Source organism: Crocodylus siamensis, chromosome 10 (assembly GCF_052110815.1).
Source record: "Crocodylus siamensis isolate JL-2025a chromosome 10, ASM5211081v1, whole genome shotgun sequence".
Taxonomy (NCBI): domain Eukaryota; kingdom Metazoa; phylum Chordata; order Crocodylia; family Crocodylidae; genus Crocodylus; species Crocodylus siamensis.
Window position 1 is genome coordinate 21,505,461 of NC_143404.1, and position 18,707 is coordinate 21,524,167.

Consider the following 18,707-nt stretch of genomic DNA (forward strand, 5'->3'; position numbering starts at 1 on the left):
ATATCACCATCACTCTTTAGGTGGTATGTGTGTGCTTGAATTCCATCAGGCAGAGGCACAAATTAAAACAGGACCCCCTACATCCTAGGCAAGCACTTAACCTTTAAACTGCTGTATATCTTACAACCTCACCACCAAACTGTGGCTGTTATGGTTTAAAAGGAAAGAACGACCCCTTCTCTGTATTTTCAGGAGAAGATTGAAGGTAGCCAATCCTGAGAGGGTGTTAAATACCTTCCTGCAGGATTGAGCAAAGTGTGTAAGCCCCAGAGAAAGGCAGGGTTTAAAACTTCCTTTCCTGCTGTCCTCAGTAGTTCTGTATTGGCTAACTCTCAGTGTTCCCCTACTCAGTGGGCACATCTACATGTGCAATTGCAGTGAATGAATAAATTGCAGATCTTATTTATTGCTCTCAGGTGCATGTTCAGATGGTATGCTTGGGAGCAATGAACTCCGGAGCAATAAGTTCCACAGCTTATTCACGAGCAGCACATTAAGCTGGGGAGGAGCAGCCTCGGGCAGGGGGCCTGGGAGGCAGCCTGCCAGCCTGGGGCTGCTCCCCACAGCTCAATGTGCTGTGGAGGGGCTGGCTGAGGCATGTGTGTTTTAGCGAGAGCCTAGCCAGAAGGCAACCCCCATACTGAAGCACCCTTGTGCCCTAGTCAGCCCCTCCAGAGTCCCCATGTCCACTGCTACAGAATTTTTACTTGTATTTAGTCATTTGCAGAGTAAATTAGTTCACTCCAGCCTAATAGGGGGGTGTGTGTAGATGCTGAGATGTTTACTGAGCAACTAATTAGTCAACTGCACAGTAAGAGTCTTATGTAAGCATGCCCAATAGACTGGTGCTTTTTGATTCTATCTAAAGGCACCTAACGTAAGGTTATGGACCATCCTATGTGGTTGTGTACTTGAAAGATAGATGTCGCAACACACACTAAATACTATGATGCCTAGGTCCCTCTTTAGATTTAATTCATAGACCAAGTTCTGTCAGAGGCATGACTTCCACAGGATTAGGGGCAAAATAAAAGCTGACGTTCTCTATATTTGACCTTATTAAACTATGCTGTATCTAACATCCCTCCCAACATAACACAACTACACATACATTCTGTTAGGTTTTCTTTATTTATATTTTTTTAGTTCAAGAATTACACACTAGCCAACATTATTATATATTTACATGCTGAAACTGGCTGCAATAATTTTAAATTCAAGAAAATATCTCTTATGTGCTACTCATTTACAATCATCATTTTACTACCTCATTTATCCCAGAGGTTAGCAGTCCTTTTGAGAAAGACATGAAGATCTGATGCAATGATATCCACTAGTATTTTGCATTTTCTAGCCATTGGAAAATGTGCATCATGTGCATATAAGAAAGGCTACAAGGTCATTAGTAAGGCTGATGATTACTACATTATGAATAAATAGTACTAAGTAAAAAAGAGATAAATCAGAACTGTGCAAAGACAGTACTAACAGAACCATTTAAACACCCATGCAAATAAAAATGTGAAGGAATTCAAATCATAGTCAGCTTGTTAGAAATAATTATGTTTCATGTGTTCATATTGTTTTTAATGCAAAATAATAGGATGGACCATAAATGATATGCCTGGTGAATATCAGTCAAATGGCAGCAACAGTGCAAACATACAAAATGTTTATCAAATTGGAATAGATAACCTCATGCTGAAAGAAACAGTAAAAAAGAAAAAGAAAAAGAAAACCAAAACCTAGTATGAAATATAAGATTTCCATCATTTCAGATTCATTTTTCTAGTCATTGTCAAAGCACTTACAAAAAATATTTGATACATACGAGTTGTTTTTGTTGCATATACTTGCAGAGATGATCTATTTCAATTAGGATTAATAATGGATATTTAAGGTGTTGTTATTTTTACAAAGTAGAATAGGGCAGTAGTTTTGATTAACATTCCATTTTCTTCTGAAAAATTTAGACAAAGTTCCTAGTGCATTTTATTAAACTTTACCTTTGGTGTTAAGCAGTGACTTACTAGTTTTCCCTTTTAAACAATTTCTGGAATGAAAATTCTTTGGCTTTGGGGCACTACACTATCTAATGACAGTCAAACATTTTTTTTTATTAAAGTCTAGTAATACATAGCATAAGGGATACAGATTTTAGGAACAGACAGACGCTTACTTTCCAAATTTTCATTTACCTTAATGCTCCTTTACACTGCCACTCGCTAGAGTACTTTGCAGGAGCTATAGTGCAAGTGAAAATCAGATGATATATTTTTCTTTTGATCTGAGTACTGAGTGCTGAACTACATTCTTCAGTTGCTGAAACTTTTTAACGATACAAAAGAACCTGTTATGCTAGCAGTAACATTGTTGCAATGGCTATTTTACACCACAGTACTGCCTCTTACTTTTTATATTAAAACTCTTACCTGGAATCCAAATCTGTTTATGCGAAAGGGTGTTTAAATTACTCTGCTAGAGCACTGCAATTATTGTACTTAGTAAAAAAAAGTCACTAAACAATTACTTTATCTATTGACTGCTCATTTACAGCTTATTTAATTATTTACATCATTTTAGGACACATTAACCTAAACCATAAATAGAATCAGCTTTTTGCCTTACCATAAAGTACAAATTAGAAGTTAAAAATGTTTAAGAAATCTGATAATATTTACAGACGTTCAGCTTAAATTATGGTTGCTCACATTATATGTTCTATGTACACATAGCAAAATGTTATGATCACTACTGTTATAGTATTGTACCCTGGCCATCCCACCCTATATTACTGTTCTAGAAATATTTAATATTTTTGCTTTTTCTCTTGCTGTCCTTAGGACTTTTGTTTTGAAAAGTTACTAGTGGACAATGCTGTTATAAAAAAAGAGAGAAGAAATAGGCAAGCAATGTGAGGACTATTCTAACTTCAGATGCTAGGAGGTACAGTACTATCATAATGTCAAACTGTGCAATGCTTCATACGAATTATATGCATTGATCTGATATAGAAATGCCCAGTTACCCTGTATAGTTAGTTTTTTTTAAATATAATAATTTGCTTTCTCAAAAATTATTCATATACTGATTGATGGTAGAAACAGAACTTATTAGCTTATTCCTTTAACACATCACATATGAATGCATGTGTATGCATATATGTGTGTGCATGTGTGTGTACACACATGCACACTGTGTGTGTATATATATGTGTATATGCATATATATATATATGTGTACACACACACACACACATATGCATAAATAGACACAGTAATGTCTATATACACATATAATTGGATAATGTTTAACACTTGCTTGTTTCACTTGTGTTCAGTACTGTGTTAATTATGGAATCAGACCATAAATAAATATAATAGTGAAAATGATTTGAGCTCTAATTTTTATACACATTTTGCCTAAAATAAAGAGGATTTGTCCCCAGGTATAAGCCCACCCTTCACTTTCTCTATGCATTGTGCTTTTGTACCTGACAGATTTTATGTCTTTTGTATTATAATATAACTCTCTGAAGTAATCTTTAACACATTATTACTTAAGACCCTGTTTCCCCACCCCGGGAATGATAAAATAAATGTTCAGAATGACATTGCTTGAGTCTTTCTTCCCAGTTGTTAAACCGCAGTAGGATAGAAACTTAACATTCCTTATGCAAACACAGAAATATGTTGCATGAGTTTTCAGTTCTGAAAATGCATATCATTCTTACTAGCAGTCATATACAGTATATATTTACAGACTGATCTCAAAGATTTCATTAAAACTGTGCCATGTTGTAGTCATAATTTGCCCATGAATTTCACAAAGATGAAAAACACCTTAATTGCTGGCTATTATGCATAATGAAACAACAAAATGTGTAATTATATTACAAAAATGATTTAAGTTTTAATTTAATATTTTAGTGAATCTAACAGTGGAAAGGAGCAAAAGTATCTATAATATTCACTTTAGGTCAGTTCTAAGGTAAAAGCAAGGTTAGTTATTCTAATCCACTTACAGGGTAGTACACATAAGAAAATCCACCTTTTTTGTATGCTGGCATAATTTATCGCTTTCATACAGGTGACCCAAGAAGAAGAGTAATTGATCAAGCCTTCTTAGGTTCTGGTTCTTCTATGTCAAGGTCTTGTCCATTCTTCTTACCTTTACCTTATTCACATCACAGTGTTTAGCCTTAGTACAAAATGTAACTGCTCAATTTTGGAAGGATCCTTCCACTTTTGTTTTAGATATAGAATATTAAAAGTCAACAGGATCGTGTGGAAGTTAAAGTGCTCCTTCCTCCTTTGAAATATCCTTCATAATGACACCTGAGCAGAAACCAGACATTTCATTTCACTCCCTGAATAACATCATCAGAGAGTATTATGGCTTGTACTGTAACTTCAGAAACATTGATGTGCAGTATTAGGATCTGATCTCCATGGTTTTGACTACAGCTGATCTGCTAAACCAAAGCAGAAAATAAGCACATTCTCTGTTAGGTTTTATGTTTGAGGTGTGCCTACCACATATGTGCTCAATGCCTCCTGTATTCAAATTATGTTTCTATGAAATAAGTAGTAAAAGGCTCTTTGTGAAAAGAAATCTTGCACATAAGAGCATAAAATGTCTAATGTAATATTAAACTGGATTAATCATAAAGGGTGCCGAAACTAAAGAACAGACTTCAAAGAATATTACTGATTTCTGGACTGGATCCTTTTCTTAGAAGTTGGGAGGAATTTGCATACATGATTCATGGATAAGGGTAACTTCAAATACACCTACAAAATATATTGTTTTGATTTATTAAATGCTCTCAGAAATCAAATCGGTGAATGGTAAAGCAACTTTCATCATGGAAAAGCTATCACATGATCAAAAGCTCGACTCTCCACACATTTCGGTGTTTGACCCTAGAGGCAATGCTGAGTACACACAATTGCCTTGATGGTAACTAGAGATGTAAATGCTTAGCATACCTTACTTTCTGGTTCTTAACAAAATAACAGTCAAAGCTATTTTTCTCATTCTGAAGCAAAGCCAATGGTAATGGAGAAGAGAAGTTACAGGGCAAACTAGGATCATTAATTCTCAAAGCTGTTTTCCTCCAGTCATTTCTCACCCTTTTAAAAAAAAAACCATAACATTTCCAAAAGAGCTGTTAAGTTTTAAAGGATAGAACAAGAGTAGAAAGAGAAAAAAAAATCTGTTTTTAATGAAAAAATGTTAAGAAACAATTCTTAAAGTATTTCTAAAGGAATCCTTACATAGGGAAAATGAAGCTGTTTGCATATTTCTCTGTTATTCAGAGGATGCTAGAATTTGTGTTCCTTTTAGAAGGCTGACTGTAGGTGAGAGGTAGCACAAGGGATTATAGCCATTATTTTGGTGACTATCTTCTGTTGAATTCTGAAGACTTCTGTAAAATCTGTCAGGACTTGATGCTTTTAGTTACTGGTTTTAATTTTTCATTATACAGGCAGCTTTTCTACAATGGTACAATAAGCAACTTTTATTCTATTACCTTGCCCACCTTTTGGGAAGAGTCTTCCTATACAATATAAAGTTAAATGGAAAAAAGTGTATTCTTTTGTTTTCAATAAAAATATATTTTCTAAAGCAAAACTTAGTTTTTTCAGTTTTAAAGGACATTGTTAGACCTTCTAAAGCAGGAAATGCTGAAAAGCACAATCAATCTATTAAAGCAATGTTTATCAAATCCTTTCTTTTAAAATAGCTTATTGAGTTTACTAAAACAAGTATTGTTTAGCTCAGCTTGAGAAAATATCCTACCGGCAAATTATTTTGAACTAAAAGATGTGTGATTGGAAACTTTCTCAATCTGAATGCTGAAAACAGCTAAGATAATTCCTGTAATTGTCTGCTTGACACAATAACTCTTTTTGTTGTCTCCTGCTGGATGTTAGATGCTAGATATAAAAGCAATGTCAGGTGTGAAGCTTGAAAGTTTGCAAACTTGAAAGAAAACACTCAACTCCATATGAACAATTTGGACTAATATACGTACTATGATTGACAAAATTCAATTGCACAGTATATATTTATAGCTTTCCCTCTCTTAGTGCTATATCCGGAAATCATCCCCGTCTCCTTTTTTCTACCCTTGGAAGGGCAGGGCACCAATGGTCTCCCTTTAGCCACATATAAAGTTACTGTTTGTCCAACCAATGTTTGGCACGTCAGACAAATGACTCCCTTTCCCAAATGTTGAGTGTAACAGGACGTCTACCCGTTTAGGACATGATGGCTTGGTCCATCTCTAAACCTGATTTCCATGCTCCCTTCTAGATCACAAATGTGATGCACTGTGATCACCACCCTGCTGCTGCTTTAAAATAAAAAAAACCCCCTGGCTTTAGTTTCTAAATTTCTGTGCAAACTCCTGACCCACTCATAATATCAGTCAAAGGTTTAGTTCTTTCAGTAACAGGAAATACCTGAATATAGTTGGGACACCTTTGACCATGATCATCCTGGTGAGATGATAGGCACTACTTGTTTTCAAGTTTACACATTTTAGAAGGTAAAAGTGTGTACGTTTCATAAGCATGACAGCATCTTAGAACACTCTCTCTCTCTTTTTAACTATAGATGCATATGTACTTGATGTGCAATTTCACAAAGAAATGGCACAAGCAGTGGTTAAAACTTAAACCTGTCTTCCAAATTCTCCTTTTTTAATAGCTTATGTGGTTTAGCTCATATGCATGTTACTATATAAAAAAAGAAGAAAAGAAATGATTGTAAGAATCAAATTTTACCTCCACACTTCAAATGCACTAATATTTTAATGGGGTGGGGTGGGGATATGTTCATACTGTAACTTAAGAACAGATTAACGGTTTAGCAGAAGTAACCCAAATATTAGAAAACAGACCATAGAGTGGGCCAGCAACTAAGGTGTTTTAAAATAACTTTTGTCCTGAATAGAATTTTTCTAAGTCCCACTTTTGGCTGTACAACCGATTTGAAGAGAAATCCAGTTCTTGCTTTCTGTGTGGCTTTGTTTTTTAGTTCACATAATAAAGCCAATAGACAATATTGAAGAAGGAAAAAACAACAGGGAAGAATATGCGCGACCATCGATCTATGGCATTTACATCAGTCAAGTCAGGAATGGTAATTTTCAGTTGAGAGGCACGTCTCCGTAGCCTACTTTTCTTTTGTGCCACATGTCGTTCCAGGGCATTGCGGCCAAAGCTGTGTCGGGGCAAGCCAGTTTTCCGGTACTGGATGCTTGAAGTATCGTAGGCAAGCATAGTGCTTCTAGGGTCCCCAAGCCCCATAACAGCCTCAGAGGCAGCCATCTCATTTTTAATTTCAAGTGTGCTCAACAAAATATTTTCATGTGGATCCATCTGTAAGAAATAAGACAGCAGACTTAAAATAGACTCAAAGAAATCCACTAGATGCCAATCTAGTTAAAGGACTTTTAGCCCTGTCCTTCAAATAGTCACATTACAATATTTATAAACAGGAATCTGCATATTCTAAGGCTAATCATGCCTGTTCTGTATGTCTGAATAGAAGGTATTTGCTGGACTTTAGGTTTGGAGAGTAGAAGGAATACAGAGTGATGGCACAAGGCTGCTGGTTATCTCCTAATCTCATGCATGTAGAGCATAATCATTTGAAAAATATCTCTGAACCAAGAGTTCTAGATTTTTACATTAATTTTGTCTCAGACTAACACAGCTACCAAATACATCCCTGAAATATGGAAAATGCCATATTTTAGCTGGTTTTGGATAATAAACTTTATTGCTGAACAACAAGAAAGATTTCTACACCTCCCAGCTTGCCATCTGACACCTCCAGGGAAGGAATCCTACCTGATCTGCACAACAAAGAACAACTCAGAACAACTCACAAAGATACTCTCATGGACCCAGAGGGACTGATTTCTATTTTCAGCTTCCTCTTTGCTAAATGAAGTTTATTTCCTGCCTATGGGGACTTTTTACCATCTTTAATTTTCCCTGAGCCTGATGAAGGGAATATGAGCAAGAAAACTTGCAGAAATTTTTTTTCCTGATTTCTCAGTTGACCTAATAAAAGGTATCATCTTTGAACCAAGAGTTTAGATTGTGCACACATATCTGTGTTCAATAATTTACTGAGGTTGGATTTTCCTTTTTTTTTTCCTTCCAGGAAGTGGCAGCCTCCCCTGTGACAAGATCTCCAAATACGCACAAAATACAGACAAAAATGTCATTCTCCAACATTCACAAAATTCATAAAGCACAGTGCATACTGGGAGATTTCATCAGACCAGAACACTGGCAGATGGTTGAATATTAAAAGCAAAAAAAATCCATGTATTTATTCCAGAGTGTAATCACATCAAATTTACATTGCACAGTAGTTTCAATGTGCATTTAAAAAGACAAACAAATGAGGCAATTCCATGAAAAAATACCTATTTATGTGATGTTATGATTAAAAATGTGACTACAAAAACTTTATTCAAAAAAGGTTAGGGATAAATTCTGCAGTTAGTTACTTTGGCATACATCTGAAGTACAATATGTCCCTTAAAAACTTTCCATAAGTATGAGGTTATCTAAGGTTTTCCTTGTAATTCTCATCAGTATTTTGAATTACTTAACCACCAAGGTTAACTACATGCAAATACTTTGATTAATTCAGACAACTGGCAAATGAAGAGCCAGTTATAACTTCACTGACTTCAGTGGATGTACTCCAGATGTAAACCATCTTAAGTGAGAAATAAACTACCCCATGGTTTCTTGGAACAACAGTAATTCAGTCACATTATGTATTCACTATATACTACTGTCAATATGCATACAAAGGAGATGAAAATAACTGTTTTTGTGAGGTTTTCAGTGATAGTATTAAAGTGATGTTATTTTTGCAGCTATCTCACTGTGGTGTCAGAGATAGCACAGCACAGCATTTGCCAACATTCAGGGAATAAATATAATCTTTTAGCTGCCATGGTGTCAGGATGGATGGAAATGATTACTATTTAATGACAATCATTTTACAGTGTATTTAAATATTAGCTTAACTAATAGCATACACATATACTAACTGATAGCATACACATCAAGAGGACAAACTTTACATAAAAGTTATTTGGACCTATTGAAACACTGTGATTTGAGTGATTACATCTGTGTTAGAACTGTATAAATGCAACAATTTTGGTTTGCCAGGCTTTCCTTTAAATTGTAAAGACTAAATGACTTTGCACCCCTCTTGTTCAATTGAATTTTACTTTGGACAAACCTAACAACTCAAAATGAAACTCAAATCATGATCTTTCAAAAACTATACGGATAAATATAGCGAATTAAGGGAGAGGGGAGAGTGGATTTACCATGCATAAGGTGATCCACAGGAACAGTTTCACGTGTCAGCTGTATTATGCTATACGTGGAAACTACGATTGTTCACCACTGAATGATTACCATGGATTACTTTGTACTTACCATGGGATAAAGCAGACACATGAAACAATTTCCATAGATGAGCTGACATGTAGTACTTGCCCCATTCCCACCCTTCTTCAGTACAATTTCCTGTCTATGTTTTTAGCGTGATTAAGAAAAAATGATAAAGAAAAAATTGCATGGATTTAACCTGAACTCAAGAAAATATTTGGTCACAATACCTGGGAAGTCTACAAACTTTTAAATAAGACAAAAACTAGTTCCCTGCTGCCCAACTGAAAAATCAGAGACTTACAACTTCTAAGCAAGTCTATGGAACATCTCCAGCCTCTCAACAAACATTTGTCTGGAATAATTTTCTAAAGCCTTATAGTTGTCAGTGATTTCTGGGGCATTATGTTTTGTTTGAATCACCACATAATCTCACACCTATGAGACCTCTAAGGCTCTGAATAAAAAGAAAAGTATGACAGTATAATAAGACTGCAATAACGATTAACAATACAAAGGGAGGTAGCATAAAGACTTAAAACACTAGGTCCATGTTGTCTTAGCTCAGACATTAGGAGTAAAATTCTGGCCCTACTGAAATCAATGGGAGATTTGAGACTGATTTCAGTAGCCCAGAATTTCATGCTAAAGATTAAATGAAAGCAGGTTGTGAATTATTTTCACCTGAAAAGGAGAAGAACATTCTTAATTTTTAAGAATCTACCTTGGGTTCCACTAACATAGCCACACCTAGAGTCCTTTGCAGCTGAATGGAAACTGACCATATTATTTCACTGACTTGTACTGATATCAGATCACAAGGTGTTCTTTATGGAATATTATAGAATATACTTCATATGGAACACACAAATGCAAGAAAAAATCTGATCAATTCAACCTGGATTTAAATATTTTACAGTAGTCAGCATTCAGATTTATTTTTCTCCAGTGAACTGCTATCTTTTTCTTTTGCATTGAGTCCTTGTACGATTGGAATTGACAAATATTTAACAACACTGAAATGTGAGCGTGTACCTGGTTAATTTGTCAACACAGCAAGTCTTGTACATTTGGCAGCAGTTAAGTTGGATTAATATCACTAAACAAAAAAGACATCTGTGCCCATAATATATTATGCTTTACATGCTTTATTATTTTAACCTCCTAGGGGAAAGTGTCTTCTAATGAACTTAACACATTTGTATAATGAGAGCTGGAGCAGAGGTTTCCAACATCTCAACAACTTTTTTGAGGAAAAGTAGAAACAACCCAATATTTAGTGAAATTAGTGATGGGCGAACCTCCAAATGGTAGAATGGTCAGATAAGCACCCAGAAATTCATGTGCTTTTCTAGCACTTAGTCTGACCTTCTGCATCTGGAACAGTGACAGAACATTGCAGAGGAACTGAATAGTTCATGGTATGCAGATCTCTCATTTCCAATCCAGTAATGCAAAAGGACGCAAAAATGAAAAGTAAGGAAAAGTAAATTAACTTTGCTATTGAACCTCGTAAAAGACAGTTTACTGTGAGGTACAAGACATGGTTTGGAGTGTCATTGTCACCTACCTGGTTCGCCCAACCCTAAATAAAACATACTTTGGTAACTAAACTGAAGCTTGAGACGATGATAACAAATTACATCTACTATATACACTTTTTATACAAAATGATCCCAAAGCGCTTTCCAAACTTTAGAAAGAAAAATCACTTCATGTGCCAGTGAAGTGCAATCACCTCTCAGGTGAAATGTGGTGACTGTATAACAGTACAGAACAACACACTTTATTTTCATAGAGGAAATGAAGAATGCTGTCGCCAATTGAAACTATGGGGTGGGTGGGTGGTGGTGGGAATGTTAGGTAAGCAGAATATAGTTACATAAATTGCAATTTGGCCAGAATGCTTGGGGTTGAGATGCCTATGCTTACAAAAAGTGCCATGGGATCTTTAGTGACCACAAATGGTCAGGACCTCTATTTTAAGCCTCTGAGGATAAAAACATGAGAAAACAATGAAAGATACCTTTGTTGAATACATTTCTGGACAATGATATGTGCCAATTATTCTTCTGTCCTGTAAGTTAATAAAATCAAGACCAGTTTCCTTAGAGATAAGGTAGCTATTATCTTTCAGTAAAATTAATGCACTATAGGGTATTAATAGGATAATTAATTAAAGTTACAGGGCCCTCTGAGCCAACAACTAGCATAAACGTATTCTGGCTTTAGAGGTATAATTAGTGCTTTGGCCCTGCTTCTGTAGGTAACATAAATTTGTGATGTAAATGTATTTTTTTTCCAACTGGTCTTTCTGACCAAGGAAGACATGATGATATGAAAAAAAACTATTTTGGGGGAAAATAAGTGTACAAGTGGTTTTAACACGTGGTAGGACAAGGTTTAAAAGATTTCTTGGTGCTGAAGGATTGTTCAGCCATAGAACTGGACTTTTTATGGTGAACAATAGAGTTCAAACATAATGGAGAAATTCCCACGGATAGGGAGGAAGGCAGTATGAGAAGATGAAGAAAAAGCAACAGTAAGAGCCATGGAAATAAAAGGTGAATTCACAAGTGGAAAAGAAGTGACAAGAGTGCAGCAGACATGCAAGTTTTTACTATCAGTTTAAAAAGATGGATGGCAAAATAAATGGCATAAATGGTATTCACTGTAGGTCCAGGCCACCTGAAACTATAAGACACCATGAGTTGGTTGCTGATTTTTTCAGATGGCTTCCCAAGCAAAGGAAATACAGAGGAGAGTATTTAAACGTTACCATTATTTATTCCATTTGCCATCTAGAAGCTCCAAAATGATGGCTATCTAAAATAACTCCTATTGCAATTTTTCATTAACTTGCTATAAAATAACTTACATGTACAACTTCTACACTAATTCATGCATACATATATATTTTAGGAATATTTACTTTCACAAGTGACTAATTCTCACATTGCTACCATCAACAAAACTACTTTCTTGGTTTTACAGAATTATCTCATGCTAAACATTTGTTTTTCAAAAGGAACATTTATAACCAATAACTTAGCACTTCTAAGCACATAACATCAATGACACATTTACTTTTTAAAATTCAGTCTCATTTAATTTAATCTACATAGTAATATACAATTACTTGCAGGCACTGATTGTTCATTTTAAATGCAGAGTGGCACAGGAGCAATATATGAGAAAGATAGGATGGCTGGTGTTTCTGATTGTGAAATCTGGTGAAACAAAAGACAAGTGAGAGCTGCATAAAAGTCAGGAATGATTAGGTAAGGTTACCCCAGACAAATCAAAATGGTCCACTATACCAGGACAGGGAGAACAGAATTGCCTAGGTTATTACAAAGTTCAAACACTGCTATCGGGCCTCAGTATTTACAGGTACGGTGAGCTGGAGCACTATTTAAGAATCTACTCACTAACTGGAACTGAGAGAACTATCCCTTGGAAAGGCATAGTCCTAAAATGCCAACAAACAGAAAATAGTCTGTCTACAAAGAAAGCCACTTAAATTTTACTGATATGGGTTAAGACACATAAAAAGATGGATATTATTGCAGTAGTCTCTAAAAATACTGACTGCTAATCCTCATATCTGGAGTACATTCAGTGGGCAAGATATTTAATAAATGCTTCATAAATGACAGCCCAAATATTGGTGTGCAGCTGCTATGGAAGTACACTACCCAATTACAAGTATGTAAACTGAGAAAAGAATGCATGCCCAATCTCTAAATATGAAAGCATGCCATTAAAATGCACATATGCCACATTTTGTTTTCCTGGACAAAAAGTATTTTTTGTTCAAAAGATTCTGAAATTGGTTTGTAAAACAGAATAAAAGAAAAAAACAAAACAAAATGAGGGAGGCCATGTAACTAACCAAGACTTGCATAGGTTTAGATTTTTCAAAAAGCTTTAAATCTGAATCAAATTCACAGACCTGAAGTAATCTGGGGTGAGATGTAAGCCAACTTGAAGTGATTAATGGCTTCAGGTGCCTTTGCTTGCTTGCAGGTCAAGGGCAATACCCAGCAAAACTTTGCGATTCAGTTGAGAGCTCTTTAAGTTATTAGGTTTTTGGAAGCTCTAAAACTCAAAATGAAACTCAAGGATTTGAATTGGATTTTGAATTTTAGAGAACAGATAAGGAAAAAAGGGGGGGGAAGACATAAATAAATAAATAAATAAATAAAAGAAAGGAAAAGAAAGGAAGAAAAATGGGCACATGGACTGAAGCATTTTATACTCCTCTAATTACTTCTAACAAAATTCCTAAGAGTCAAATTTTGTGCTCAGGTGGTGTGTTGTTTCTACAGCTGTTAGTGGTAATGGTGAACGTGCATATATCTGAAGGCAGAATTAGTCACAAATGCTTTAGTATCCTGAACACTCAAACTGGTTGGGGGTCACACACCAGGACAAAAACCCATCAAATTTTGACACTAAGTACATGCACAGCATTTCTGATTGCTGCAACAAACATCTGCCTCCGGGACTTGCGAGAAAAAACAATGTTCTTTGGGGATAAGAGCTCAATCTTTGCTTAGTAGCCTAACCAGGGCAGGGCAATCAGGACAGCTGCCCCAGGTGCTGTCTGGAAGTGACAGGGGCAGGAAAAAAAAAAAGACAGACCACTACTGTCACAGCTGCATGATTGTGTCAGCAACACAGCATTAGCTGGTAAACTGCTGCTGGCCTAGACACTTGGGTGCATTGTTGTGACTCTACGGGGAGTGAAATAACACTCTGCAATTTGAAGAAAAATTTCCATGCTACATCTACATGCCTGACCTTCCCTTACATGTCCAGAGGGCTAATGAAAAGACTCGAAATTAACTGAAGGGGTGTTGAAAACAGGACTTGAATTTCCACTACAGCTTACACTGGAAAGGAGAACAAGAATGGCCTTCTTGTATCCAATTCTGGTTCCCACATTCCCTACATTGACCATTTTGTGAAATACCTGTTATCCTTGCCATTTTCAGGAGTAAATGGAGATAGATACCTGGACCATCCAGTGGAAAGAAAGATTAGAAATAGGAAGAATTCTTGTTTAGGTACATATCTTAGCTATAACTTTTCCATTCCTAATTTCTATGTTTAAGACATTTGACCAAGGTATGCTTAGCCTTAAACTATGCCTTATAACAAAGTAGGGAGAAGTAGACAAAGAAATAAGGCCTTTAACTTGTATATTCAATTTCCGTTTCCTAACAGTAAGTTTAATTGTAGTTTAATAGAAAGTTTTAACTGAACCTTCAATAAAACCGCAGATTAAGAAAAAAACATCTGTATTCAAGACACCTTATAAGCAGATATTTATCTTCAATGAGACTTAAAGTTAATCTCATGTTTAAGTGCTCTCCCGATCTCAAGCCTAATTTATCACATGCAAATTTATAACAACAATGCACATCAGCACATTAGTCATTAGCTGCAAACCATGCTCAGTGAAAAGAAATCTGCAAGGCAAATCAGTTAACATAGCTATCATAAGGGGAAATATCTAACATGCAAGGAAAAAAATATTCTTCCAAAGGAATTAGTTTACATACATGTAATAAAGAGATTTTTCTCTGTCTAAGGACATTTGATGATTTAACTACTTATATTTTTAAAAATATCATTGTTTAAACTATAACTTAGAAAGAAGAGAAAGTATACAGGTGGAAAAGATCACTAAAGTTTCATATTGATGGTATTTAAAGGAGATTGCGGAAGAAAAATCTACAACATAGATGTTTTAAAGAGATAAAGTGCGACATCAGAACCTACCATCACCAAAGTAAAAAATCAATTCCATTTTAACCTCTAATAGTTCCAACTTAAAGATCCCCTCACAAAAATGTGAGCCAAATTTTACCAAATCTGCATGACTAAAGGCAGTTTTCCTGGCTGGAAAGGTTTTTATGAGGAATGTTTTGAGATTTAAACATTGAGTGATCTGAATTACCTCAGATCATTTTTGGGACAACTTTTTGGTGCCCATTGGGAAGAAAATTCAATCTTTCATGGAAATTAAGCATAAAACATTTTAATAGATCTAGCTACACACACACACACACACACACACACACACACACACAGAGTTATACACACACACACATATATTTCAAATTGCATTTAAATTTTTCAGTACATTTGTAAATATTTTGATACATTTAGCAGGTACCAAAGATATAGACTTCAGAATGGAATTTCTCCGGACATTCTAGTTAGTGATGGCTGTGTCCAGCATATAGCAGAGAAACAAAATACTATGCCTCTCAGATTTCTCACTCTTTTTTTAAAGACAATTATTTATTAAAATCCTTTGGGGACCTATATAAAATGCTGTGTTTGTACAGTAAAATATTCACATTTTCTCTTTAAGATTAATAGATTGTAAGGCTGGAAGGGACTTCAGAAGATCATCAGGTCCAGCCCCCTGCACCAGGCAGGAAAGACAACTGTAACCATCCAGTCCCCTCTTGAAAATGTCCAGGGTAGGTGACTGAACCACCTATGGGGGAGCTTATTCTACAGTCTGGACTGTGAAAAAGGTTTTCCTAATGTTGAGCCTGAAACAGTCTCCCAGGAGTTTTTGACCATTACTCCTGGTTTTCTCCAAGGTGACCTGGTGAACAGTTGTTCACTAAGTTCTTGATGTACTCCCCTAGTGTAGTGGTAAGCTGCTACCAGGTCCCCTCTCAGCCTTTTCTTTCAGGCTGAAGAGTCCCAGGTCCCTAAACCTATCCTCATATGGCTTGCTGTGCAAGTCTCTGATGTTCATCTTAAACAGAAGAGTAACTGAATGCAACATCACCCTGGATACTAATTTTAAAAGCACAAGGATTTTATGCTCTTTCAAAGGAAATCAAGTATAATTTTAAAAAATGTTACCCTTTGGTTTGTGAGTAGCATTACTCATGATTATTAGCTGGAACCTAACTGAAGGCAATGACAGGCTGAAAGGGTGAAAGCAAATGTGGAAACGTATTATGAACAATTTCAGGATCTAAGAGACATTTTTCCATGCACACTTCTGAAATATTATTGTATACAAGGCAATACTCTCATGACTAGTCCTCAGTAAGGTCAACAAAAGTGGACTCTTAATATTATTTAACCTTTTGAAACACTTCAGCAAAATGAGCATACATCAATGTCCATTTTAGAAAGACGTAAAATCTCTTTTTAACTGAACCTCCAAGTTGCAGCTCTTTAAGTTTCCTAAAAAAGAAATATCCAAGGAACACTTGGTTATTCTCACAACTGGTGGCAGGTACTTGAAAGGTGTATACAAAGTTATTTAGGATTCATTTGGATAAAGTTGTGTTTCTGAAACACAAGCCAGACAGCCAAAGTAATACTGATGAGTTTTGGAACTTCTACCCAATTCTCTTAAAGAGATTTGTGTAAAACATATAGGGGCTACTTTCTTGCATGAAGTCAGATACAAGTTTTATTGTGGTAAACAATCAGGCATTGGAATTTTTATATCACAGACTGAAAGACCAGAAACTGGAGAGCATGACAGTACCGAGTTCCATACCTTTTCACCACCAAAATAACTTCGATGCACATACAGCCTTATGATTATGAGGGGGGAAAGAGAGATGATTTCCTTGGGACCCAACAGAAAGATTAAGAGATGATGGTCCCATATTTCATGAACTCTAGAGCAGGGGTGTCATAGGCTGGAGGATGGACTTGGCCACCAGATTGGTTCCATCTGACCCAATAGTAGTCCAGCAAGCTACTACTGTAAGTTGAGGGGGCAGGGGTAGTGGGTATGGTCTGCTGAAAAATTCAAGGTGTCTGGATCCCACTGGATGAGGCTGTTGGCAGAGAGGGGAGGAGTAGGTGAAGGGATACAGGAGGGTTATGCAAATATAAGCAAGGATTATGCAAATATAAGCCTTGTTTGCTCCACTTCTGTCTGATCCCTGCTACCAGCCCCTGGACCAGTGATGCCTTTAGGAATCCTCAGCTAGCAGACCTGTTGTAGCTGCTGCTAGACCACAGATTTAACCTATGAAGAGCCCTCATGATCCGGATCTGCTCAAGACCCAGGATCAGCTTGACACCCCTGCTCTAAAGGAAGGCCCCTAGGAAGCAGTGAGGAACACTGACTAAAAATATGGGGTGAAATCCTGTTCCAAGTCAGCTTGTTATGCTGGTGGAGTCTCACATCGAGCACTGTGTCCAGCTTCGGGCACTGTACTTCAAAAAGGATGTGAACAAATTGGAAAGAGCACAGCTGAAAACAACAAAAATGATTTGAGGCCTAGTAAATGTGATTTACATAAAAAGGCTGGAAGAAATGGGATTATTTACTCTGGAAAAGAAAAGGCTGAGGTGGATACTAGTCTTCAGCTACATGAAGGATGGTTATGAAAAAGATGGTGATTGACTATTTTTCTGTGGCAACAGGGGACAGGACAAGCAATAATCACCTTAAATTGGAATAAGGGAAATTTACATTGGATATTAGGTAACCTTTCTTACTGTCTGGATGGTTAAGCCTTGGAATAGATTACCTAAAGAGGTTGCAGAATTTCCTTCCTCCAAAATTCTTAAGAGGATGGAAATTCTGCAACCTCTTTAGTATCTAGATGAGGCTCCACCAGCATAACAAGCTAAAGTAAAGACTCCTGAGATCCCTTCCAACCCTATTTTGCTACAATTCTACAACAAAATTCCTTTTGACCTCAGGGGAGACATAATTTCCATCATGATTCTTCATGGGAAAAATCATTGACACATGTTAACCCTATGGAAAATATTTACATTTTGATGATTATCTTCCAAGTTTAAAAAAAAAGGTAAAATAATTTGAACAGCTCTTTGCCATAAAATGTGTTAGTATAACTTGAACAATCAATTGCGATATTGTCCAGTCTGAAATTTTAAAATATTGAAATTTAATTGAAAAATGAAAGGAAAAATATATTTATGATGGAAATTTTCTATACATGTCTATAATGTACAGTTATGGCGTCATGGATATATAAATTTTACATGCAACAGGTTTCCCCAAGAACTTCTTGTTACAGCTGCATCTTTTTAATATATTTAAAAATATATAGGATTTAATGCCAGCAAATCAAACTGCCAGTTTTTTTGGTAACTGAAATCCTCAATCTGTTCTTGAGACTCATATTTATAAAGAAACCCATTTAAAAAAGAAAACCCCCTAGATTATCATTATGTAAACCTGCCATATTTGTAAGTAAAACATGAGTGTACTGAACAATATAAAGAGCT

General features: G+C 36.0%; 1 protein-coding gene across 4 annotated transcripts in view; it reads right to left on the bottom strand.

Annotated features, from left to right (window-relative positions):
- Positions 1-1,118: 1,118 nt before the first annotated feature.
- Positions 1,119-18,707, bottom strand: part of GABRB2 (gamma-aminobutyric acid type A receptor subunit beta2) — a 286,336-nt gene continuing 268,747 nt past the window's right edge. For 3 of the 4 annotated variants that reach the window (XM_090064795.1, XM_090064794.1, XM_090064797.1), the window contains 2 exons: positions 11,470-11,520; positions 1,119-7,391 (listed from right to left, as the gene is read on the bottom strand). In XM_090064795.1, the coding sequence (XP_089920921.1) occupies positions 7,044-7,391; positions 11,470-11,520 (399 nt within the window). In that variant the 3' untranslated portion in view covers positions 1,119-7,043. The remainder of the gene's footprint in view (positions 7,392-11,469; positions 11,521-18,707) is intronic. The other variant, XM_090064796.1, reaches the window with a different exon arrangement.